This window comes from Ochotona curzoniae, unplaced genomic scaffold, assembly GCF_017591425.1.
Source record: "Ochotona curzoniae isolate NIBS_2020 unplaced genomic scaffold, NIBS_Ocur_1.0 contig_3498, whole genome shotgun sequence".
NCBI lineage: Eukaryota > Metazoa > Chordata > Mammalia > Lagomorpha > Ochotonidae > Ochotona > Ochotona curzoniae.
In genome coordinates, this window is record NW_024465885.1 from 14,396,075 (window position 1) to 14,420,010 (window position 23,936).

The 23,936-nt window shown below is 42.6% G+C and overlaps 2 protein-coding genes across 4 annotated transcripts; one reads left to right on the forward strand and one right to left on the reverse strand.

Annotated features, from left to right (window-relative positions):
* Positions 1 to 232: 232 nt before the first annotated feature.
* GPR15 (G protein-coupled receptor 15) lies at positions 233 to 1,837 on the reverse strand. The gene has a single exon (XM_040980597.1). It carries the CDS (start codon positions 1,804 to 1,806, stop codon positions 724 to 726), a length of 1,083 nt encoding a protein of 360 aa, XP_040836531.1. The 5' UTR covers positions 1,807 to 1,837; the 3' UTR covers positions 233 to 723.
* An 8,880-nt stretch (positions 1,838 to 10,717) lies between these two features.
* CLDND1 (claudin domain containing 1) lies at positions 10,718 to 21,792 on the forward strand. 3 transcript variants are annotated; one of them, XM_040980599.1, is made up of 5 exons: positions 10,718 to 10,799; positions 12,109 to 12,418; positions 13,933 to 14,043; positions 16,703 to 16,840; positions 19,983 to 21,792. In XM_040980599.1, the coding sequence occupies exons 2-5, from the start codon at positions 12,127 to 12,129 to the stop codon at positions 20,201 to 20,203; spliced, it is 762 nt and encodes a 253-aa protein (XP_040836533.1). In that variant the 5' UTR covers positions 10,718 to 10,799; positions 12,109 to 12,126; the 3' UTR covers positions 20,204 to 21,792. The 3 variants fall into 3 exon arrangements, with proteins under 3 accessions (XP_040836533.1, XP_040836532.1, XP_040836534.1); XM_040980598.1 differs by lacking the exon at positions 10,718 to 10,799 and adding an exon at positions 11,835 to 11,855; XM_040980600.1 differs by lacking the exons at positions 10,718 to 10,799; positions 16,703 to 16,840.
* The last annotated feature ends 2,144 nt before the right edge of the window (positions 21,793 to 23,936 follow it).

Sequence of the window (23,936 nt, forward strand, 5' to 3'; positions counted from 1 at the left end):
ATCCTTGCCCTAGGCTTATTAGGCTTACATGTTATAATACTCTAGAAGGCTAAGTCACAAATCATAAACACAACATAAAATGATCTTATCTCCATGAACTTTTTGCTCGTCCAAAACTCTTGTGAAAGCACCCGGGATGAAAGGTAATGCTGGAAGACAATGAAGCACCACTACACAAAACCTTAGACTGAGGTCAAAATCTAGCTTAGAAGTCAGGAACAAGTCGTTAGAGTGCAGATGTATTATTTATTTATTTATTTATTTATTTATTTATTTATTTATTTATTTTTGTTACCTGCACTGCCACTGTGTTTTTCTCTAGATGAAACTGGGCAGAATCTTTTGAATGTAGTCCAATTGGGAGTCCAGTGTGATGTGTGGTGTGTATAAAGCATTCACAGTTCTTAAAAGATTGAATTAACAGTCATGAAGACAGAAACTGGTCCACACAGCAGCCTTAATCTAGAAGTTCAAGGATAGACGGGATTTGCTTGGATTTGATTGGTCAGGGTCAAATGAGGCCATTTGGTTGAAAAAAAAAATAATAACATTTAACGTTATGATTTCCACAGCACAGGGATTTTTTTAGTCCTCTGTTTCAAGATGAACAGTTCCTTGCATTTATGAAGCAATACATACCCTGTAATAATATTTTTCTTCATTGTTGTTGATGAAAATTAAGTCCCTAACCCATCCACAAAACTTGACATTTCACAGCTCGTTTTAGAGTGACACAGATCTCTTCCTCCTCCTGGAAAAATCGTCTGTGTGAATGAAGTTAGAAAGAGCCTTAGTGAGGTGACTGTCCGATGTCTCAGTGCTGTTCCCAAAGTCAGGGCTCTTCAGGCAAGGGCACAAGCAACGCACGATGGCCCGGCGGATGTAGCTGTCAAAGACATAGTAAATGAAAGGATTGACACAGCTGTTGGCAAAGGCCAGGGGCCCACTCACCTCCATGCCCAGCTGAAGGAAGGCTGCAGGGAAGTGCAGTTCTTGCTGCAGGCCAGAGACAATAGCCAGGAGTTTGAACGTGTTAAAGGGCAGCCAGGAAAACACAAAAGCTGCCACCACAATCAGGATGATCTTGATGGATTTCCTCAGCTTTTTGTTATGCTTTCCTGACTGCTGGTAATGGGAACACAGCTTCCTTGTAATGCAACAGTAGCAGGTCACGATGCTCAACAAGGGAACAAAAAAAGTGAAAATCAAGGCCACCAGGGCCCACATCAGCTTGACTGATGTTGCTCTCTTCTCTGCACAGTATGGCTTATCATCAATCAGCGTGAGCTCCCGAGACAGAAGGGTGGGCAATCCCAGGAGGCAGGAGAATATCCAGACACTGGCACAGATTCCATACGCACAGTCCCTCCTCCTGTATCTCCTGGAAGTGGTGGGACAGAGGATGGCCAGGTAGCGATCAACACTCATGCAAGTGAGCAAGAAGACGCTGCAGTGCATGTTGACCGAAATCATGTAGGAGCTGCCTTTGCACAGGAAAGATCCAGTCCTCCACAGCCCTAGGGATGCTTCCTTGTCCACCCAGAGAGGCAGCGTGACGAGAAAAATGAAGTCCGAAGCAGCCAGGTTGACGATGAAGATGTCGATCAGTCTTCGGCTGCCACGTTTGAAATGGAGCGCACACATGAGCACGAGGTTCCCCAACACTCCAGTCAGAAACACTGCTGTGTAAAAGATGGGAAGGAAGACAGACGTGTAGGGAACATGGGAGTTTGTGTCCTTGATATCTGGGTTTGAGTTTGTAGCATAGTAATAATCCAGATAGAGCGGTGTTGCTTCTGGGTCCATCACCCAAGATCAGGTGCCAGTCTGGTAAGTTTCCTTACCTAGAAGGTTTCTGTGTGAATTTCAGAAGTCACAAGGGACCTTTCTTTCTTTCTTTTTTTTTTTTTTTCTTAGATATATATATATACACAGTACCTTCCTTTTTTTTTTTTTTTGTCTCTGTAAAGATTGTGGACAAGCATGAAAACATTAAAAATTACAGTTTTCACCAATCCTCACAAAGGGCCTACCAGGAACACCACTCTGATTGGTGTTGCTTAGTTGTGGTCGTGGTTTTCTTCATTTGCATTTGCTCACGAAACTGAGTTGCTTTTTGACTTCTTCAAGGCATTCAACGTGTTAAGTCTAGAAATTAAGAAGTGAATTGACTTTTTTCCTCACCTTCTTCAAAGACCTTCTTTGCTCTTCTGACCCTGAGTATTTTTCTAGTCTTCCACTGCTCATATTAGACACTGTTGTACTTCTGGAATTGTAAGATGATGAAGGTGAAGAGATTCTTATTTATGCCCTTGCTGAATCATGAGGAAAGTTAAAGAGTGAACTAAGCTTTCCAAGTGACAAACCTCATGATTATAATTAGGGCATGAGAGTCTTCTCATTTTCTGAGAGAACTTCAAGAAGTTCATGGAAAATGCCCACTATGAAAACACATGCATGCTTTCAAAACATTTTGCACCATTTTCCAGGGCCCCGCATTTGGTATTTCCATCTTGTATATAATTAATCCTATTTAATAAGGTTTTTTTAACATATAAAAATGGCTGGGAGCCTGCCTCGTGCTTTTACAACGGTTTAAACAATTCCGCTGCAGCAGCCATAGAACTATGCATATAGTTGATGCTTCGAACATATTAATTTATTAGATGTGATTCAGAAACAAAGATTAATTCAGTGTGGTCTAACGGCAGCGCGTTGTTGCTAATTATGTGACTTAACAACCTAAGTTTTAAAAATCACAAATGCTGCTATTCCTAACCTCCTGTCTGCTACTTTAAGTCAGCTAAATTCCCTTTTGTTAGAGGACACATCTCAAACAGGAGACTTTTCTCCTCCTAACCCCCAAATTGTTGTCCTTTACCAGTAGATTGTCCTCTCTGAAAACATATATATATTTAGCTTTAGGGTCCTCACATTCTATTAAGGATCTCCACACATCAGCACCTGCCACTTGGGAATCGCTGACCTGGTAACAGAACAGTTATACTTGCATCAGATGATGGCATAATGGAGTTGCCAGCACAGGGTTCACAAAAAGCAAGATTTTTAGTGCAATCAAAACATCCCCAAAACAGGCTGACACAGAAAGGATTCTATCCTGCATTTTGCTCATAGGTTTTCTTTTCACTTGATCTTAGCCAAAGGCTGATGGGTGGCATGTTTCCTTTTCTGTACTGAAGACCACAGCAGAAAGTAATACATTGTGAAACTGACTGCATTTCAGTTCTTTACTAAGCTAACATGAACCAAGGCTCTCTTGCACCCTCTTTTTCCTCCTTTCCTTCCCATTATATTACTTATTCTGCAAAATTCCAGTTTCGGATTACTACTACTACCATAATGAAGGATGTGTGCCTGTTGATAAACACACAACTGTTAAATGGTTGAGGTCATTTTTGTTGACTTCAGTTCAGTGATGAGTATGTTGAAGAGAATGACCCTGCCTGTGCAGCTCTCTCCTGCCGTTTTCTGAGGCAGTGTCAGGCAAGTGAGTCCAGGCCAGGGAGGGACCGAGCACTCTGCTCACCAGGGGCAGCACCAGCACGTCTCTTCTTCTCCAAGGCCCCAGGCTGCTCTGTGGAGTTCATTGAATTTCACGAGGGGCATAGCTTTTACCAAATAAAGAGCACAAATCATAGAAACTAATTAACAACTTTGTCATTTCTGGGACAAACTCTTCTCCAACGGGTAAGCCTCAATTATTTCATACAATAATTGGTTTTGTCAAACAGTTAGAAGTAGGGCAATATTCACTTGAAAGAGACGAACAGCATAGCGTACATATTTAAACACTCAAAGTGTATACTATAGTATCAAATACATATATTCTTTACTTGTAATTGTATTTCATTGTATTGTTAAAATTCTGTACTCTGCAACCAATTAGATTGTTTTTGTTTCAGAATTATTTTTTCATATTCATATGATATCAGGAATTCAATATAAAATATGAAATATTAGGAAATGGAACAAGCTTATAAATATTTGAACATGTGTTTATTTAGTAGTCTTTACATTTTCTTTCAGGTTCAAAAGTTGCTAGCCTGCAACTTTCTCAAAAAGTTACTTTCTGAGAAGCTGACGCAGTTGTAAAAATGGTTTGCTTTATAATAGGTGACTACATTGAAGCAGGCTGTTTAGCGATACAGTGCCACACTCTGAAAATATGCATCGCAGATCCACAGTATCTTGGGATTTAAGTAAGAAAAACAATGTTTTTACATGTTTTAAGCTCCAAAAAAGGAGCAAATGAACAAAAAAGTATGGAAATTTCAAAAATTCAAATACAATGTTTAATTTTAAGACAGAACCTACAATAAAAGATGGTTAGATAAAGTAGGGTAGGTCATTGTTCTAAACAAGTGGGTGTAATGGTCATTTGTACAGCTTCACTTACTCTTTGAGATATAGGTGAGGATAGCCAGCTGCATGAGGGGTTCTATCATCATTTGAAAAAGCAGATTAAATAGGGTGATGAAAAGAAATTCTATAGATATTAGTAACTGAATGACAGCATAATGCCACCTCCTAAGAATTATTTTCTCAGGATAAAACTCAACTTGCCAGCCAATCCCTTGCAGAAGCAGTTGTTTCTACCTTTGTCTTTTCTTAGGACTTCTAAAACATTGCTTTTACAAACTACTTATTTACACATTTCACAAAGCTAATATTTGGTATTTCACTCCCTGAGCTGAATATCAGTAACTTCAGAGGCACAGCCTATCTGCAATTTTTTAAGGACTCTTAGCATATGGGACTTACCCAGTTAAGGCTCTGTTCAGACTTTCATAGTCACTGTTTTGAACCTATGAATGCCAAATTTCATTACACATGGTAGGGTCAACCATGACATCTACTAAAATACAAACTGCCAACCAACTGCTGGAACAACTGCATCAGAACGATTTGGAATCAAATCTGAGACTTGAAAGTATCCAAAATGACTCTTAACACATACTAAACAAAGGTTAGAACCAAACAAAATTTAAACCTATTTTTAACTAATCTGACTGAATTTATGTTATGCACTGTTAATATTTTGACTAATTATAAAACAAATCTTAAAAATTGTCTCAGAACTTGAATTTTGTAGAAATGAAGTCTTTCAGTCCATGTAAAAATGTTTTAGGAATTAATTTAGAGTTCTAGACTTTACTTTCAAAATAGTCCAATTCCTTGAGATACGTTCAGAACTGGATTAGATGTTGAAGATGGGGCAAGAATAAGATTTTGCCTACTGTCCTGACTATTCGAGTGAGTCCATTATCATTTAGTACTTGGTAATAGCAAGGGTGGGCAACCGCTGTCTCACAGATGGGATGAAGAGTAAGACTAGAGCTCCCCAGGTAGGTTGTAATGTAGCAATATCACTTCAGTTTCTTCCAGTCAGTATTTCTGGCCCTTACATGAGGAAGAGATCGGTCAGTTTATCTACATGTAACACAGAAGAGATCCCTAAATGGGAAGCCTTCTGTTCACACATGTTCCTTCAATATTTCCAGAATAGACTGTAAAATGCGTGAAGCAGATTATTTCTCATCAATCTTATGAGTGATTTTATGTTCATTTTCTAGAAGGATATCTAGTCTTATTTATTGCCTACTTGAATTTTGTAAAGTGTACAATAATTTAAATAATCCATTTTAAGAAAATTATACCCCGGGAGTTCAATGATTATTTTTTGTTTTCACAGTTATTAGGACAATTTAATACTACATGGTGATACATATGTAATCTTGCCTCTTGCCAAGTATTTGGGGGCTTGCACAGCCAATTAAGCTACTACCTGTAGTGCTGGCATCCCATATGGATGCTGGTTTAAATTCTACCTGCTCCATTTCCAATCTACTTGCTTGCTAAAGTGCTGAGAAAGCTACATAAGATGACCTAAGTCCCCGTGTCCCAGTCATCAACATGGAAGAGCCAGAAGAAGCTTCTGACTCCTGTCTTCATCTTGGCCCATCCCTGGTCATTGCAGCCACTTGGGGAGTGAATCAATGTATAGAAGATCTTTCTCGTTAATTCCACTTTTCAATTAAATAAATAAATAAACTTTTAAATAATGTGTTACATCAGATTTCCTTCCTTTACTTTCTCTTGATAATTTATATTTACATAGACAGCAATGATGTCACAATTCTAGGAACATATAAGATAAACTTCATTATAATAGTGGATTCAAATTGAATATGAGAAACATTGTTTATTTTTGTTGGTGTCCCTTGCACTTCAGCACTGTATCTAACATGAAATAGCTGATCAGTAAATGTTTGTGAACTGGGATGACCAAACTTGAACTTTGAAGCATTTCAAAGAATAGGAATTTTTCACAAACTTCTTAGTTCCAATTTTACATTCAACCCCAGGATCCTTGTTATGTAATAAACAAATTTGGAGAGATGTTTCTAAGTTCGGATGGCATATTTTTTTTGTTAATGTAGACTGTTTCATTGAGCACTTCTCATTAAATTAGTACTAATTCTCTAAATAGTAAATATGAAAATGTTTCCACCACAACTTAATAATAAGTGTGATGGATTGTAATGAGGAAGGATCTATCCAATGTAGATTTCTTTTTCTAATTTAAAACTAATCAGTGATAGTATTTCCTTATCTGTGATGAATATTACTTTTTGAAAAAAAATATTGGGGGGTTGAAAGTTCACATCTATAACTATGCCAATAAATAAAAATCGGAAGATATCAAAAAATTTTTTTTCTTTCATGCTTTCTGCCTTCCCTGTGATTGCTGCTCTTGTTTGAAACAAGAATGTTGCTGTCTTTGATAATCAGAACACATACAGTCTCTTTCTCTTTGATCTTTTGCTTTTCACGATCTCTGCTTCACCACATACATTGCCTATCCTAGAGCTGCAAGATACACAAACTCAGCAATGAAGCGCCAAGGTTGTGGAACCATGGCAATAATATCTTATAGCTCTTCTTCCAACAGAATGATAAAATTTTAGAGCTTCAAGCTATATTAGTGATCATTAATACAACTATTTTATTACTGAAGATTTTGGGACCCAGAATGAGATTGCTCAACAAAGCCTTCGCATGGTGATCATACAGACTAATTTAAGCTTCTCATCCACATGTGTTCTGCTCACTATCCTTCAGAAGCATGCTTCTAACTGTGGCTTGTTAGCTGGAGATGGCACTTCACAGGAATTGCAACACAGAAATTCAAAAAATGGGATAGGAGGCGTTTTAGATGGATTTTTCTGTTTGTCTTGTCCTTAACTAATTTTTGTCGTTTTTCTATGATCAACTGGCAGAAGGAAATTAAAAGATTGATACATATTTTGAGGTTGATTTTTGGTTGAAATTCAGAACTTTTATGTATTTCTATGTTTTAGAGAAAACAACCAGCACAAAGCTATATGAAAAAAACATAGTGAATGTAGAAATAGCTTGCTTAACATGATTCTTAGTTCCTGATAAGAACTATTAAAAAACAAATTCATACTAAAGTATATTAGCGAATTCTGTGTTAAAAAATTCTTATGTGAAGATTTGTTCTATAACAAGTTATAATAAATGTTATATTACTAATAAAAAATAATAAAACCCACTTAACACCTGATTTCCAATTATTGGGTTCATTTTACAATGTAGTGTAATTAAAGTGCTTATGTGCTTAGACTAGAATCACTTTTAGCAAGTGAAACTGAAGAACCTAAGTGTTTTCTGCTTTTGTGATTTCTGCCTTACTTGCCTGGCTGGGGGCTGTGTGAACTCCAGGCCTGACAGCCTGCGTGACCCCGGCAGGACACCTGGCAGGTCACGTAGGCAGAGGCCTCAGGGAGGAGGTCTGTGGTGTAGATAAGACCCACTGCCTTATAGCCCATCAGTTTGTACTTTTCAAAAGTTGCTTCCTTCAAATCCACCAATAGAAATCTGCCAACTTGCTCTTTTTGAAAATTAACAGATAAACTGACCAATCATATTGTATAATCATATGGAATCAGCCTGTTCAATCTCACTCTGTTTTTCTTCTGCTCCTGCTGTTTCTGCTACAGCCTCGTCTGCAGCCATCCCTCTCCCCCAGCCCTGCTGGGTTGGTGTGGTGGTGTTAGGATGGTGGCTGGGAGCCTAGGTTAACCTGAATAAACTGTCTTTATGTGTTTGCATGACTTCAGACTCCTGATGATTTTCTGGGGATCGCAAAATCTGGGCACAACAAAACCAGTAGAGGCTTGTGTTGTGCCACTGTGGCTTAGGCCCCTGTGAGGCTTGCAGCACCTGTATCCCACATGAGCACTGGTTTGAGGCCTGGCTGCTCCTACTTCCATGCAGTTCACTGCTGATGTGCTTAGGAAAGCAAGTGGGCCAAATATTTGGGCCTTCCAATCACATGGGAGACAAAGATGGAGTACCAGGCTCCTGGCTTTGACCTGATCCAGCCATGGCAATTGTGGCTATTGAAGTCAACCATCCAATAGAAGATGTCTCTTTCTGTGCCTTTATCCACCTCCTTAACTCATCCAAATAAATAATAATATTTTAAAAGAATTAAACTAGAGATCTCATTCAACTTTGCTTTCAAACTCAGATTCTAAAATCTACTCCTAGTTGCATAAATTATATTAAAGATTTTTAAAAATATGTTAGGTCAACTGTAGTTTCTCATACAGCAGAATTCAAAACAAAAGCATAAATTTAGTTCCATGAACTTAGTGTTTATTTTATACACCCAGATGACAAGCAAGTATAAATAGAAATTAGAAAAGCCCAAAGATCTAGAGATAAGCCAGAACTGTGGTTTGTTTGGTGGAACTGGGTATGGTAAGGCACTTCAGATCTCCTACCTGCAGCGACTCAGGATGGTCAAAACCTCAAACATTCAGGCGTTTCCAGGTCCACACTCAGTAGGTGAGTGGATTGTGTCTGCTTTCTGAGCATTCAGTAGACTTTCGGAGTTAAAGGCAATGTTCTGCTTTGCAAGTCTCCCTGAACAGCTGCCTTCCTCTCAGGACCACTTGTGTGTGACTGAGCCCAGGCCTCGGGCTCTCTGGGGCAGGGCTGATGCAGGAGGCCAGAGGCATGGCTCCTGGCAAGTCTTTCCTGATCCTTGGGCAATGTTCTGCTCTTAGCCAGTAGGGACACTTAACCCAGCTCTGCAGGTAACTTATTTCCAGCCCTAGGGGAAGCTGTAGAGCTTCAGGAAGCTGCTTCCACTGAATTCATTCAAACATCATAGGTATTCAACAAATGTTTGCAAAGACCAAAAATCTAAATGCTCTTTATAAAATTCCAAATTCTGTGCTGGGCAACTGACAATTATTTTCTAATATGATACTTACAATGATTACATAGGACCAATCCTATTGTCCAACATTCATTAGATGTAAGGGTTAAGTCACAAAGTTGAGGATATTTACCTCCTGATTGAAGGTTCCTAAGTCAGTGACTGCCCTGTCTCATTTCCTCTGTGAACCGAGGTTGGTTCTTCTCTTTTTCAGACTTCTCATTTTACCTGGAGTTACTGACCACACTCCTTTATGCAGATCTGAAAGTGGGGGGTTTTTGATGAAGGTCAAGGGGTGAAGATATTTCCTAATCTGTGAGTACATTTCTAAGCCTCCTTTAGTGCCTCTGACAAAATTCTGTTGATTAGATGCTGTAGTGAAAATCAAGAATTATTTAAATGTTGCAGTATTACATTATTTTTTATGTACTTGGGTAGAAATGTTAATTCACTGACAAAGGCAAACAAATATAACCGCAGAGTGCAAATTAGGCTACAGGGCTTGGAAGACAGGTCAGCTGAGCTGGAGGCTTCCACCTTTCCCAGTCAGCCCACATCTGCAGTGCAGCCCATGGACCTAATATTTCTTAGTTAATTTCCCTAACTTCAGACTCTTTCACGTTATATTCACACATTTTAAAAAATCATTTATTCATTTATTTGAGCAAGGGATGGAGGGGGAAGGGATTTGAGAGGAGACAGAGAGAGAGAAATTTCCAGGTACACTGCTACCTCCTGCTCCTTTCTCAGAAGCTGAATTGAGTAATTCAATCCTGATCTCCCAGCTGACCCGACCACGTGAATCAGTAATCACGCGTTTCCTCCCAGGGTGCACATCAGCAACACATTTTCATTCACATTTTATAAGATACCGCCAGTCCTCAGTTGTTTTTTTTTTTCCAGATTAACTAGGAGGTAACTGCAAATTTTATGAAGCCAAGGGATGCCATTCATGAAGCCAAATAATGTCAATACATTCTAAATGTTTGCCATTTGCTGGATCACATCGTTCTTAGCCTAAATTTAATTAAAGCCAGAAAGATTCAAATGTACAATGGGAGATTAAGGGAGAGGGAAGAAAATGGATTCGTATTTCAAAACTAAAACTGTTGCTCGTTCATATCTGGGGATACGGTAGTAGGATACTGAGAGGACTGAATTTAACCCCAGAGTTAGGACGGTCAAGATCACAGCGAGCGAGGACAGAAAGCACCTCGCCTGACGTTTTTGGATCTTCCGGCAAGACTACACGCCCACAGCGAACTACATCCCCCATAGCACACCGCGCGCGGCACCAGGAATGCCAACGGCCTCCTCCGGCGGCTTTCCTGTTGTCCTTCCTACAACTCCCACAAGCCCCCTCGGCCAGGGGCTGTGGCCAGGCCCGGGGTGGAGGCGGAGGCGGAAGCGCGGGAGTTATGGAGGGGGCGGGTTCTGCAGGAAAGTGCGTCAGAGGAAGCGCGGGGAGAGTAGGGTGCTGTTGTCCGAGCTAGAGGGTGCAGCTGGCGGAGCAAGAGGATGGGCGGTGAGTGAGCGGGGCTCGCGTCGGGGGGCGGGGGTCGCCCGCTTCCTGGTGGGCGCGGCCCGGCGTGTGTGGGGCCGCGGGCTGGGGAGGGGCCTGGTCGGGGGCGGGGGTCCGCGCAGGGCTGCCCCGGCCCGGCCCCGGGAGGCCCGCGGCTGGCGTTGGCCAGGGGCGAGGCGCCGCCCCCGGCCCAGGACCCTACGAGGTCATTGCAGAGCCCTAGGATGAAAGGGGGTTTAGAAACAAAAACAAAATAGAAACACCACTTCTGGAGTTGTCGTTAATGATTGCAATCGCCCTGATCTGGCCTGAGTCACTTGCCATCGCCCCAAACTCAGCCTCCCGGTGTGGCGTGCCTGTTTTGGTACACCTTCCTGAGGTGTTCGCTGCGGTCACCGTGTGCACCTGCAGTGCTTGACTCAGCGTGATCCGCCTTGAGTCATTGACTGCGGCCCTTTACTGCTGCCCCTGAGCCCTGTCCACGCCTCGGCAATATATCTCTTCTGTCTTAATTCGCGGTTCTCTTTCCGGCTGAGGAGGGATCCCTAGGTTTTAGGAGCCAGGCTTGAGGGAGGCAGCAGGGTATCAGGTGAGGAGGTTCAGGTGCAGTAGGAATGGAGGGAAGACAGGAGTGAAATAATGTGGCAGCAGAAAGCAGGTGGGCTTATCTGGCGTTGGTGGAGGCGGTGGATAGCCAGCGTTACTGTATGTTAGTGTTTTCTTACTGTTCTGAACATGCAGGAAAGCCTTTGCCTCCGACTTAGCAAATGTTGTCAACTCTCTCGCATAGCTCCTGACTCCTGCCCTTGTTTTGGGAGGCTTCCCTCTTGAGAGGAAACTGGGACAGGCCGATTTCCACTCTTCCTTTTCTCCTGTGCCTTTTCACACCCCAGCCCAGAACACCTCATGCTCCCTCTGATGAACACTGTGCGCACGGTACACTGCTGACACGGGCATGTCTGTGTGTATGTGTAATGTGTATGTCCATTTCAGTGTTGTCTGTTTTAGTATGCAGGTGATAGACTAGAGAACAAGACCTCTGTCTCCGTAGCATCCTGGGTATGTGAGCATTCCATAAGTACTTTTGTGGGGAATTAGTTTTGCTTAAGAACTAAGAATGTGCTTGCTTGCCTTTTCTTCCTTTTTTCTTTCTTTCCTTTATATATCTTTAATATATATTATTTGAATATGTATATATTTTTTACATCGTAGAACCAAGGGATGGGGAGTAGTGTGAAGGATGAATTTGACATGATTCCATTCTAAGGAGTCTTTCTCGTTTGTCTTCTTTTTTTCTTCACCTTTTCAACAGAGCACTCTGAATGCCAGAATGGATAACCGTTTTGCTACAGCATTTGTAATTGCTTGTGTGCTTAGCCTCATCTCCACCATCTACATGGCAGCCTCGATTGGCACAGACTTCTGGTATGAGTATCGAAGTCCAGTCCAAGAAAACTCGAGTGATTTGAATAAAAGCCTCTGGGAAGACTTCATTAGCGATGAGGCTGATGAAAAGACTTACAACGATGCACTTTTCCGATACAATGGCACAGTGGGACTGTGGAGACGATGTATCACCATACCCAAAAACACACACTGGTACAGTCCTCCAGAAAGGACAGGTATTGCTCTTGTTGTCACTCTACTCTCATTTACCTGCTTGATAACATAATGGGGTCTGTGATTGTGCAGTTGGATGTAAGCAGATTTGTGGATCCTGCCTCAGTGCCACTTCTACTCCCTAACTTCTGTACATTTGAATTTCTAGAACACTTTCTGAGGGACAGTTTCACGATTTACATATGGCTACTGTTGTTGGCCTCTTAGTGGTGCCGCATTATCTTCAGATCACAGAATAGGCTTGTTTGCCATGTATCAAACAGATGATACGTATCTAAAGGGAGAGAAGTCATATAAAAGGAAGAGAGGGAGTCAGTTAAAAATACATTGTAAAGTGTTCAGTTCTGTTTATGAGGTCACTGAGTACTTGTTACTATAAAACTACTAGTTGTTTAGTCACTTATTCACCAGATGTGTGTTGCATAGGAGAACAAATCCTTACTTGTGAGGAGCTAACACTCATTAGAATGGTAAAGGTGGCAGGCAGTAAACAGAATAAGTAAGTGTAATAACAATATACATAATTATATGGTGTGTTAGAAGATGATATAGTACAGAAAAATGGAACGAAATAAAGATTTGGAAATAAAAGCAGGGAACACTGGTAGGCATAGGTTAGGATTTTCAAAGGGATCATTGATAAAACGATCAAGACTTGATGTGTAAAGATCACATGAGGGAGTTAATCATATGGTTGGTTGGCACAGGTAGTTGGTGGGGTTTGCAAACATTTAGGTTGGAAGGAGCAGCTGCAAAGTTTTCAGGGACGATCAGGGAAGGCCCTAGGCTGCTGTGGAGTAGGAAAAAGAGTTGGTACCCTGGCAGAGATGTACCTTCAGGGCACCACCTGCTAGGTATAATGAGTTGGTATCTGCTCTGGGCTACATTGGAAAGCCTTTGGGGTAGGGCCTGCTTAGAACAGTGGGAAGGTAATTAGAGCAGTCTAACACTGTGATCTGGTTACCCTGGCTGATGAGGTGAGAATAGACGAGGAGGCAGAGATAAAAGCTAGGCCAATGGCTGGGATGCTAACAGTGTGATTCATGTGAGAAATATTTAATTGGGGTAGTTAGTGATAAACAGCTGGATTGATGTATTTTGAGGGAAAAATCTCTAGTATTTCCAGATGGTGTTTATATGGATAAGAATGACTGGAAAATTTCTTGTCTGAGGAGCTGGATGGGTGAAATTGTTTCATGAAATAGTGATCTTGACTAACTAGTTGGGGCGGGAGAGAGCTAAAGCTTCTGTTGGTTTCAGTGTTTGTCCCCTTCTCTTCTTACCTTTCTATTCTGTCATTATGTTGCTGCTCGTTTCATTGTCTTCTGTGTGTCCACATCTCAGTCAGGGCATCCTTGGGCTTTTGTGAGATCTCTTGGTTAGGGCAAAACCAAAGGACTCTCTGGTGACCTCTTTTTTTTTTTAACAACATCTTTTATTTCAGAAACTAATTACTAAAAGGGATTATTGTTAAATGTTTGCAATGGAAACTAAATAATCATTGTTCTTATTCCAGAGTCGTTTGATGTGGTTACAAAATGTATGAGTTTCACACTAAATGAGCAGTTCATGGAGAAATTTGTTGACCCAGGAAACCACAATAGTGGAATTGATCTGCTTCGGACCTGTGAGTATTTTTGTTTCAGTAAAACTATTGAGACAGAAAGGAAATGACTTTTGTTTTATTCAACTTGGCTTTTGGAGCAAGTTGAGGTAGTAGTTAGTAGCCATGCTTAGTAAAAATGAGATCCCCAGGTATCCGCACGCATTCTGATGCAATGAGTTAAGTTGCTGCCAGATTGGCTGGCACCCCCTGTGAGTTCTAGTTCAACAATCAATGCTCTACTTCAAACAATGCTCTACTTCCAGTCAGGCCCCTGCAGATGTGCCTGCAAAAGCAATGGAAGGTGGCCAAAGTACCTGGGCTCTTGCCACCCAGGTTGGAAGACAATGGAATTCCAGGTTCCTGGCTGCAGGAATCTGGTCCAGCCAGGTTCAGCCATGGATGCTTGGGCTATTTGGAGAGTGAACCAACAGATTGACCATCCCACTCACTCTATAACACTTTCAAATTTGTAAAAAAATAAACTAAAATCTTGAGCAGTATCCCAGTGACTTGTGTTCAATGGACAACAGGAAAGGAGGTAGATAACTAACAAGTTTCTGTGATTTGAACTTTAGGGAGGCAGCTAATAAAATTGGATAGTGGAATACAGACTTCCAGAAGATTGATGGTAGACTAATTTTAAAACGTTAGTAGTAACTCTTGAATATCTATATTTGAATTAAACATTTCCAATGGTTAAGTTCAGGCAGGCAGGCTAAAAAAAGTTAGCTGCAGGTTCCAGCTGAGTCAGTCAGGATCAGGACTTCCAAAAGTGTTCATCAAGTATAGTAGGAAAAGTGTAGATTTTTACAATGGAATTATTCATTAGGAGCATTGTTCCCTGATGGTCAGGCTGTCCTTGAGACTCATACTGTCTTGAGTTTGACCTTCAGTTTTAGGGCTGTGGAATCCCAGTGGAGCCTGCCTGGGGACAATGAGTGTTATGAGAGGAAACTTTCAGTAACCCACAGTGTTCAGGTTTTCTTTTTTTGTGAGATTGCAGAGGAAGAAGTTAATTATCTAGCAATTTGAAGAAAACTTAATTAGAAGAAAAGGCTGTTTCCAAGTAAAACTATCCCTAAGATTGAAAAAAAAAAAAAGGAAGAATTTGTCTAAGAATGATAGCAATAATGTACTAATAGCAATGAAATGTTAAAGGCCATCAGCTTGCCATGTTGATGGGGGCATTTATGATCATTGAAACTTCCATTTATTTATTTATTTATTTAAGATTTTCTTATTTGAAAGGAAGAATTGCAGAGAGAGGGAGGGAGAAACAGAGATCTTCCATCTGCTGGTTCATTCATTAAATGACTGCATTGGCCAGAGCTGGACCAGTCCAAAGCAAGGAGCCAGGATATCCTCCTAGTTCTTCCTGTGTGGCTTCTGGGGCCCAAGCAGTTGGGTCATTTTTCACTGCTTCCCAAGTACATTAGCAGGGAGCTTGATGGGAAGTGGAGTAACTAGAACTTGAACCGGCACCCACATAAAATGCAGGCACTGCAGGCAACAGCTTTATATGTTGTGCCACACTGCTAGTCCCTAAAACTATCATTTATTGAGTGGAATATTTCATATCAACTTTGTTGTACTTATTTATTTATTTGTAATGGCCTTGCAAACACCATTCACTTACCATTACTTTTAGATCCTACAAAGACCCTAGTTGTTATATGTTGAACTAGACTGTCTTTGCTTTAAATTTTGACTGTCACTTAACTGTTATTTTGCATAAGCTGTTTATGCTTTTTGCCTTAGTTTATTCAATACTAAAATTGAAATTGTAATAATGTGTACTTCCAGAGATGGTGGGGAGGATTAATAGACAAAGATATACAGAACACATATTATATGGCATGTACGTTGTTGTTGTAAATAGTAGTGACCGTTTACTTTTACCATGCACAGTTAGCGTCCTTTTGAACCATGTGCTGTAGGAAAGTGGCCTTCATACAAAATTACTACTTTCTTTTTGAGAAAAGATCAATTAGAATATGGAAGTGGGGCTCAGTGTGGTAGGCTAGAGGCAAGTCCTCACCGTGCACACATTCATATCCTTGATGCTTGTGGCCTACAAAAGCAGTAGAGCTTTGGGACCCTGTGTCCATGTGAGAGACCTGGAGGAAGCTCCAGGCTCTTGGCTTCTGATTGACTCAGCTCTGGTTGTTGCACGCTGCTTGGCGTGTGAACCAGCAGATAGAAGATCTTTGTCTCCTGTTTGTAAATCTGACCCTCTGGGCCCATGATGGTAGCCTAGCGGCCAAAGTCCTCACGTGCCATACACTGAGATCCCATATGGATACCGGTTCGTATCCTGGCGACCCTGCTTCCCATCCAGCTCCCTGCTCATGGCCTGGGAAAGCAATTGATGTGGGCCCAAAGCCTTGGGCCCTTGCAATCCTTTTGGGAGACCCAGAAGAGGCTCTGGGCTCCTGGCTTCAGATTGGTGCAGCTCCAGCCATTGTGGCCACTTGGGGAGTGACCAGCAGACAGAAGATATTTCTTTCTGTCTCTCCTCCCCTCTGTATATCTGACTTTACAATAATAAAAAAAATGACTTCCCAATAAAAATAAGTAAATCTTTAAAAAATTATTTAATAATAGAAAAGTAATTATTATTGTGAAAAACATGTCCTGGAAGTGCAGTACCATTTCTTTTCCTTCTCTCTTTTACAATCAGATCTTTGGCGTTGCCAGTTCCTCTTGCCTTTTGTGAGTCTGGGTTTGATGTGCTTTGGGGCTTTAATTGGACTGTGTGCTTGCATCTGCCGAAGCCTGTATCCCACCATTGCCACAGGCATTCTCCATCTCCTTGCAGGTAGGTCTGGTCCTTATACTTACTTTTTTTTTTTTTTTTTTTTTTTTTAGTGGATAATACTAGTATGTTTTCCATATTGTTACCTTCATGTTTAAAGGGGGTTATTTAAGGGAGAAGGCCCACCCAATTTCCCACCCTCCCCAGGTCCCAGATGTAGGGCATGCTCTGAGGTTCTTGCTCAAGTGGTTTTGATATTGCCACAGTCATGAATCGCTGTCAATCTTGCCACTCCAAGCACTATGAGATCTTTGAAAAATCAACTGATTGACATAGTCCATCATAGCTGAGATGGTTGGTTGACCTGTTCTGTCTTCTCTCTTTTCTTCGTTAGGGTTCTGAGTCCAGCATTTAGATTAGGAAGATCTCCAAAGAAACTTCTTGTATGTGCTAACAAGTACAGGGCCTGGCACCGTCTATCGCTCCAATCAGCTGGTGGTTGCAGTTGCTGGGTTGGTTCTGTTTTCACTCCCGACTTCCACTGGAACCAATGGGTGTTGCAGTCCAGCCTGGTTCTGCCCAGCACATACTTGGTCCTCACATAAACCAGCGGGAGCTGCAGCCTAGGTTGGAGCGACCCACAATAACCCCCACCAGGCCCACTCCCTACCCTGGTTTGCCAATAAGTGTAGCAGTAATCCAGTCTGTCCCACACCCCATTCCACCCCAGCCGCTATCTTAGTTATCTTAGTTTTATGTCCTGTGAAAGTGGTAACCCAAGAAGGATGAGCCCACTATTTCCCTCCCAGGCCTCTCCCACTCCCAGATTCCAGTTGATGCTGCGTCTAAGCCCAAACACCCCTTGCCCACTTTAATTTTGCTTGCACCAGTAGGAATAATCCGCCCAGCCCGGCTTTTCCCTGATCTGGTCCGCATGAGGCGCACAGGTGTGGTAGCTCTGCCTAGTCTGGTCTGCCCCCATCCCAGCCCATGCTCTCCTGCGGAAGTAGCTGTCCTGCAAGGGAACCCTCCCTTATTCCCCTGCCGGCTCTGCCCACTTCCTTTCTTGTTCTCAGGCTGGTAGGGCGCTGCGGTCCCTTCCAGTACAGGCAACCTCACCTCGGCATTCCATAATGTGCACTAGTCTTTGTTGCGACCAACCCTAGGTCGACCCACACTGGTGCCTGGATTTGCCAGTGGATAATGTGGACAGATTCAGCCTGGTCTTGCCCCCACATCAGCCAATTGTATGCCAGTGGGTAGCTTTCCATGGCCTTTTCTGGGCTGTTTCCTATCATGTTTCTTGCGTTTACCTGCCTGGTCTGTGTCCTGCCAGAGGAGTTGCCCAGGCTCCTCCATCAGAACCTCTCCCAATGCCAGGTTTCACGCTTACCAGTGGGTCCATGAGCCAACCCTACTCAGTCCACCTCCTGTAATAACAGGAACTGTGGCTTTTCCTGTCTGGCCTTCCACCCAATCTGGTTCTTGCTGTTGGATGTTCCAGCCCAGCCATGGTTTGTCTACACCCACATTTGGCTCACACATGGCTCAGTAGGGGTTTGAGACCCTGCCTGGTCCATCCCACATCTGCCCTGGTCCTCCAGAACACCAGGGGGAGTCGGGGTCCGGCCCGGTTCGGTGCATCCAATCCCAGTCCACACTTGTGCCAAGGGAGACTACAACTGTTTCCAGATCAGAACGCAGCTCCCTTTCCAGGTCACACGCCTCTTGGTGGGAACCTCAGCCCAGCTAGGGTTGTCCCCTTTGCTCCCCAACCGGGTCTGTTCCCAGCCATAGATCACTTGCCTGCCAATGGATGCTCTGACTCAGCTTGGCACAGCTCCTCACCTGTCCCGACCTCTGCCTTAGACACTGTGGCTTAGCGTCCCTGGCTCCCACAGACCAGCAGGTACAAGAACCTAGCTCGGCAAGACCTCTGCTCCCTCCTGGTTTCTAGTTTTACTTGTGGGCTAAGGTTTGTTCAGTCGTGCCTAATCTACTCTGTCCCATTACCAGTTGACACATTGGCCAACTGTTGGAGCTACTTTTGCAAGACAGGCCCCAAGCCCTAGCTTCTGCATGACTGGTATTTGGTACTCAGAATTATTAGTGATTTAAAGTTTTGCTAAGGAAGAGTTACTGCCTGTTTCAGGTCCAAGAAGCACAATGGGTTCAAACTGGAGAAACTCAAAGAACCAAATCCCCAGAGCTCCCCGGCCGGGCGGCCAGCAGGCAGAGCCTTGCACCAAATGGCGTACTGGCCGCCCGGGGACAGCTCAGCACATGGCGGCTGTCCGGGATCCAGGCATGAGACGCCCCGTCCTGAGACCCACCAGCTGCCAGGAGGCGCTGGAGGTTTAAATAACCCAGGCCCAAGGTCGCGCCCCTCCCAAATCCCATTCACCACCCCATGAGGGCGGCGGGTGGGTGCCGGGCCTGCCCAGTCCCGGAAGGCCTCCCCCTCGGTCTACTCACCCTGAAGGAAGCGGCCCCCGGAACCAGCAGGCCCGGGGACAGCTCAGCACATGGCGGCTGTCCGGGATCCAGGCATGAGACGCCCCGTCCTGAGACCCACCAGCTGCCAGGAGGCGCTGGAGGTTTAAATAACCCAGGCCCAAGGTCGCGCCCCTCCCAAATCCCATTCACCGCCCCATGAGGGCGGCGGGTGGGTGCCGGGCCTGCCCAGTCCCGGAAGGCCTCCCCCTCGGTCTACTCACCCCGAAGGAAGCGGCTCCCGGAACCAGCAGGCCCGGGGACAGCTCAGCACATGGCGGCTGTCCGGGATCCAGGCATGAGACGCCCCGTCCTGAGACCCACCAGCTGCCAGGAGGCGCTGGAGGTTTAAATAACCCAGGCCCAAGGTCGCGCCCCTCCCAAATCCCATTCACCACCCCATGAGGGCGGCGGGTGGGTGCCGGGCCTGCCCAGTCCCGGAAGGCCTCCCCCTCGGTCTACTCACCCCGAAGGAAGCGGCCCCCGGAACCAGCAGGCCCGGGGACAGCTCAGCACATGGCGGCTGTCCGGGATCCAGGCATGAGACGCCCCGTCCTGAGACCCCTTTATACTTACTTTTTACCATCTTCCCCGTCCCTAGGTCCCAAAGGGTTGTGATTCATTAACATTCACAACTGCTCTTAAATTACTTGAAAGCTCTTGACAGAATTCTTACCTAGACATGTTTTGTTTTCTGCGTTTTCCCCTTAAGGTCTCTGTACACTGGGCTCAGTGAGTTGTTATGTTGCTGGAATTGAACTGCTCCACCAGAAACTGGAGCGGCCTGAGAATGTGTCTGGTGAATTTGGATGGTCCTTCTGCTTGGCTTGCGTCTCAGCTCCCTTACAATTCATGGCTTCTGCCCTCTTCATCTGGGCTGCTCACACCAACCGGAAAGAGTACACCTTAATGAAGGCATACCGTGTGGCGTGAATGAGAAACTGCCTGCTCTACAGTTGCTTTTTTAAATTAATTTTTAATATCGATATTCTTCCTGGCTTTCTTTCCAGTTTTTGATTTTAATCTTTTTTGTGGATTTATCATTTTACCCAGAAGATCCATTTTATTTATACATATACACTACTAAACAATACCACTGAAATATACGTGGCTTATTCTGAGTGGTTCTGTCATTTAAATTCAGATTCAAGACACAAAGAAAGGGGTAGAGACATGGCACATATTTGTGAAAGAAAATTGGCAGTGGGAAATTGACCCAGAACAGATTCTGCTGATGTTGTTAGCAGTAAAATAGTTATGTCTTTTGGAGTAGAAACTTGGTAATTTCTTTGGGAAACCTCTGGTCGTTGCGCTAACTTCCTGTTCAGGTCAGCGTTTTAGATAGCCAGGCAGCCAGTGGCGTTAGTGCTGTTTTCAGTCTGGAACTTCATGGACATTGGGAAGCTACCTAAGATGCTTTCTCAAGGCTTCGGCAGGTGCTTTCCTGTGAGGTTTAAAGTGGCAGCTGATTATAGCTGCACTGTGTCTGTCTAAGAGGAAAGAGGTGGAAAATACAATGTTTACTTAAATTTTATAACTGCAGGAATTTCAGTTCAGCCAGACCAGATGGTTAATATTATTTGTGTAGTTCTGTCTTGGGACTTTGAGTGCTACCAAGCCACTCTGAGCTTTTGCCCTTCTGTCCTCACACCAGGTTTTTGAAGAGTGCTTCCTCTTCACATCACATTGGGATTCCAGAGCAAATTCTCTAACCGCTTTTCTTTGTTCCAAGTACCACATAGAAGGGTCCACCACCAACAACCTTCAGCTGGGAAAACTACCACAAGATCTAAAGCTTTAGCCGTTAGCCTCCAAATATGGTCTTTACTTCTTGTGGTGAAATTATGTGCCTTTCCTTGCCTAAACTCCTTCCTGGTATGTGTCAACATTATTTGTCATCTAATTGATTCAGTTTTTTTTTTACAAATATGTCTATAAACATTGAGCTTTTAAAACTCTTTTTATTCCATTACTGTAGCACTTCAACAGATTTTAAGAAATGTAACTTAGTAATTTCTTACCATATCCTAAGTCTTTTTTAAAAAAAAATAAAATGAAAAATGAGAAGAGACTCAAATTATTGTGTAGAGTGTCTCAATTGATTTACATTCCAGTACCTTAGGATAAAGTAGTGGAGGAATCACTGGGGATCTCTGTAGAAAATGCAGACTATTGATGTTACAGGTATACATCTATGTCCTGTTTTGAGGACTGTTATATTTCTCAGAAAATATGGGAACCCCATCCCCCATTAAATAATAAAATTTTGTCTTATTTGTTTTGGAATTTTAAAATATTTTAAATCTAGGTTTACTCTCTGTCATACGTAGGTGGCTAGTCTAATATCTTAACAGGAAAGATGAAGTCAGTGTCAGAGTTAAGCAAAACCAACAGCACTCTAGTTGATTGCCTCTGAAACCCACGTGTTAACTCTGGAAGTTACATTGTTCTTTTGTGGAAAATAGAAAAACTCTAGGAGCAAACAGAACTTAATGGGAAGGTGATTTAAAGAAATTGCAGAATGACACTTTAGGGATGTCATTTTAACATAGTGTCCTATACCCTCTTTTAGCCCCAGAATCACCTAGTGGCTCAGTGTAAACCAAGCTTTAGGATAAATTGTGGATGCAGTTCTGACCGGGATAGTCTCATACATATAGAAAGCTAATGTCATAACCATGTTCCTGAATCTATGATGCAATTGGTATTTATAGCACATTGTTGAATAGCTGAAGTTAGCTCTCTTGCAAAAACTTTTCTTTGTAATACATGGTACCATGCTTTTTAAAAATGTGATAGTGTACTTTTTCAGGTGTCTATGTCTTACTGAATTGACCCCTGTGATGTTGCTGCTGTCTAACCATTTTTCATTGATCAAATGTCATAAAATCAATGGCAAGGTAACTTCTGTTAATCTCTGTTTATCTTTGAAAGCAATGCCCAAAGTAAAAAGCTTCCAAATATTCCAAACATGAGAGTTATGGTAACTAGAGAAATTTACTTTTAAGATATCTTGTTTGTTTTTAGATTTATTTATTTTACTTGAAAGAGTTAGAGAGAGAGAGGAAAGAAGAGACAAAGAATGAAAGAGCGAGATCTTCCATCCACTGGTTCATTCTCCCAGTGGCTGCCATAGCCAAAGCTGGTCTGGTCTGAATTTGGGAGCCAGGAACCTCTTCCAGGTCTCATGTGGCTACAGTGTTCCAAGAACCCAGGCCATCCTCTGCTGCTTTCCCAGGCCATTGGCAGGGAATTGGATTGGAAGTAGAGTAACCAGGGCTTAAACTGGTGTCCATGTGGGATGCTGGCACTGTAGGATTATCTTGCAATGCCACCGTGTCAACCCTAAGACCTTCATTTTATAGACCTAATTAGCTAAATAACAGCAATAAACACATATATGCTTTTTAGCAAAAGGCCCATTTCAGAATTTAAAGATAGACATGAAGACAATCAAAGTTGGTACGATAAAAAAGACAGAACAATGCTAGAAGGTTCATTTTCTTGAATAGTGAAGTATGCCAACCATTTATGTCATAATATACTAGGATTACAATGAATAGTTACTTGTTTAACAACTATTGCTTGTCCTAACTATTGAGGTGTGTTTGTGTAGGAGGGTTCTTTAAAGAAAAACTGGGTGTTATGAACAACCATGCATGAATTTCAAAATTTTTACCAAAATAAACTTTTATTTTCCAGCCACTTTTGAAATACTTTAGGAATGGAGCATGGAATGTAGTTGATATGTCTCTAAGAGGTGAACCATCTGTCATTTTTAACCTGATAGAGAATGAGATATGCTCATAAAAGTCAATTTGAGTTTATTTATTTATTTATTTTTAATATTTATTTATTTTTATTGGAAAGGTAGATATGCAGAGAGGAGGAGAGACAGAGAGGAAGATCTTCCATCCAATGATTCACTCCCCAAGTGACTGCAGTGGCCGTTGCTGCGCCGATCCAAAGCCAGGAACCAGGAGCTCTTCCAGGTCTCCCACGCGGGTGCAGGATCCCAGGGCATTGGGCCATTCTCAACTGTTTTCCTAGGCCACAAGCAGGGAGCTAGATGGAAAGTAGAGCTGCCGGGATCAGAACCGGCGCCCATATGGGATCCCAGTGCATTCAAGGTGAGGACTTTAGCCACTACTCTATCGCTCCGGGCCCGAGTATTTTTCTATTCCAGAAAGAGCAGCAGATTGCAGACTGGCACTGTTTAAAGATCTAGTCATATCCAGTTAACTCTGAAACACATAATTTGAGGCTATTTTAATGTTTAATCCTCATGTAAGCTTTCATGTAAAATGAAAATAATCTGTTGAATTAGCCTGATTTTGCTGATAGCCACACCTCCCTAGGCATCTGTGTAGCTAAAAAAGCAGCTAATAGGCACAGGTCTGAAGATGCAAATTGGTATTTCACAAGCAGACACAGCTCTGTCCCGGCCCAGATGGGTGGGGTTTCCGGTCCTCTTCCAGCCTTCTTGGAAGTGAATATGATTCATTCCTTGGACTGAAAGCAGCACAACAGGAACTCATTTATGGTTTAGTAAATCATTTTTACTTGCTCAATGGGTGTTTTGACACTGCTTTGATGAGCTACATTTTCCATTGAGTTCAAATTATAGCTACTTGTTGATTTCCTGCAAATTTGTGTTGTGAAAATT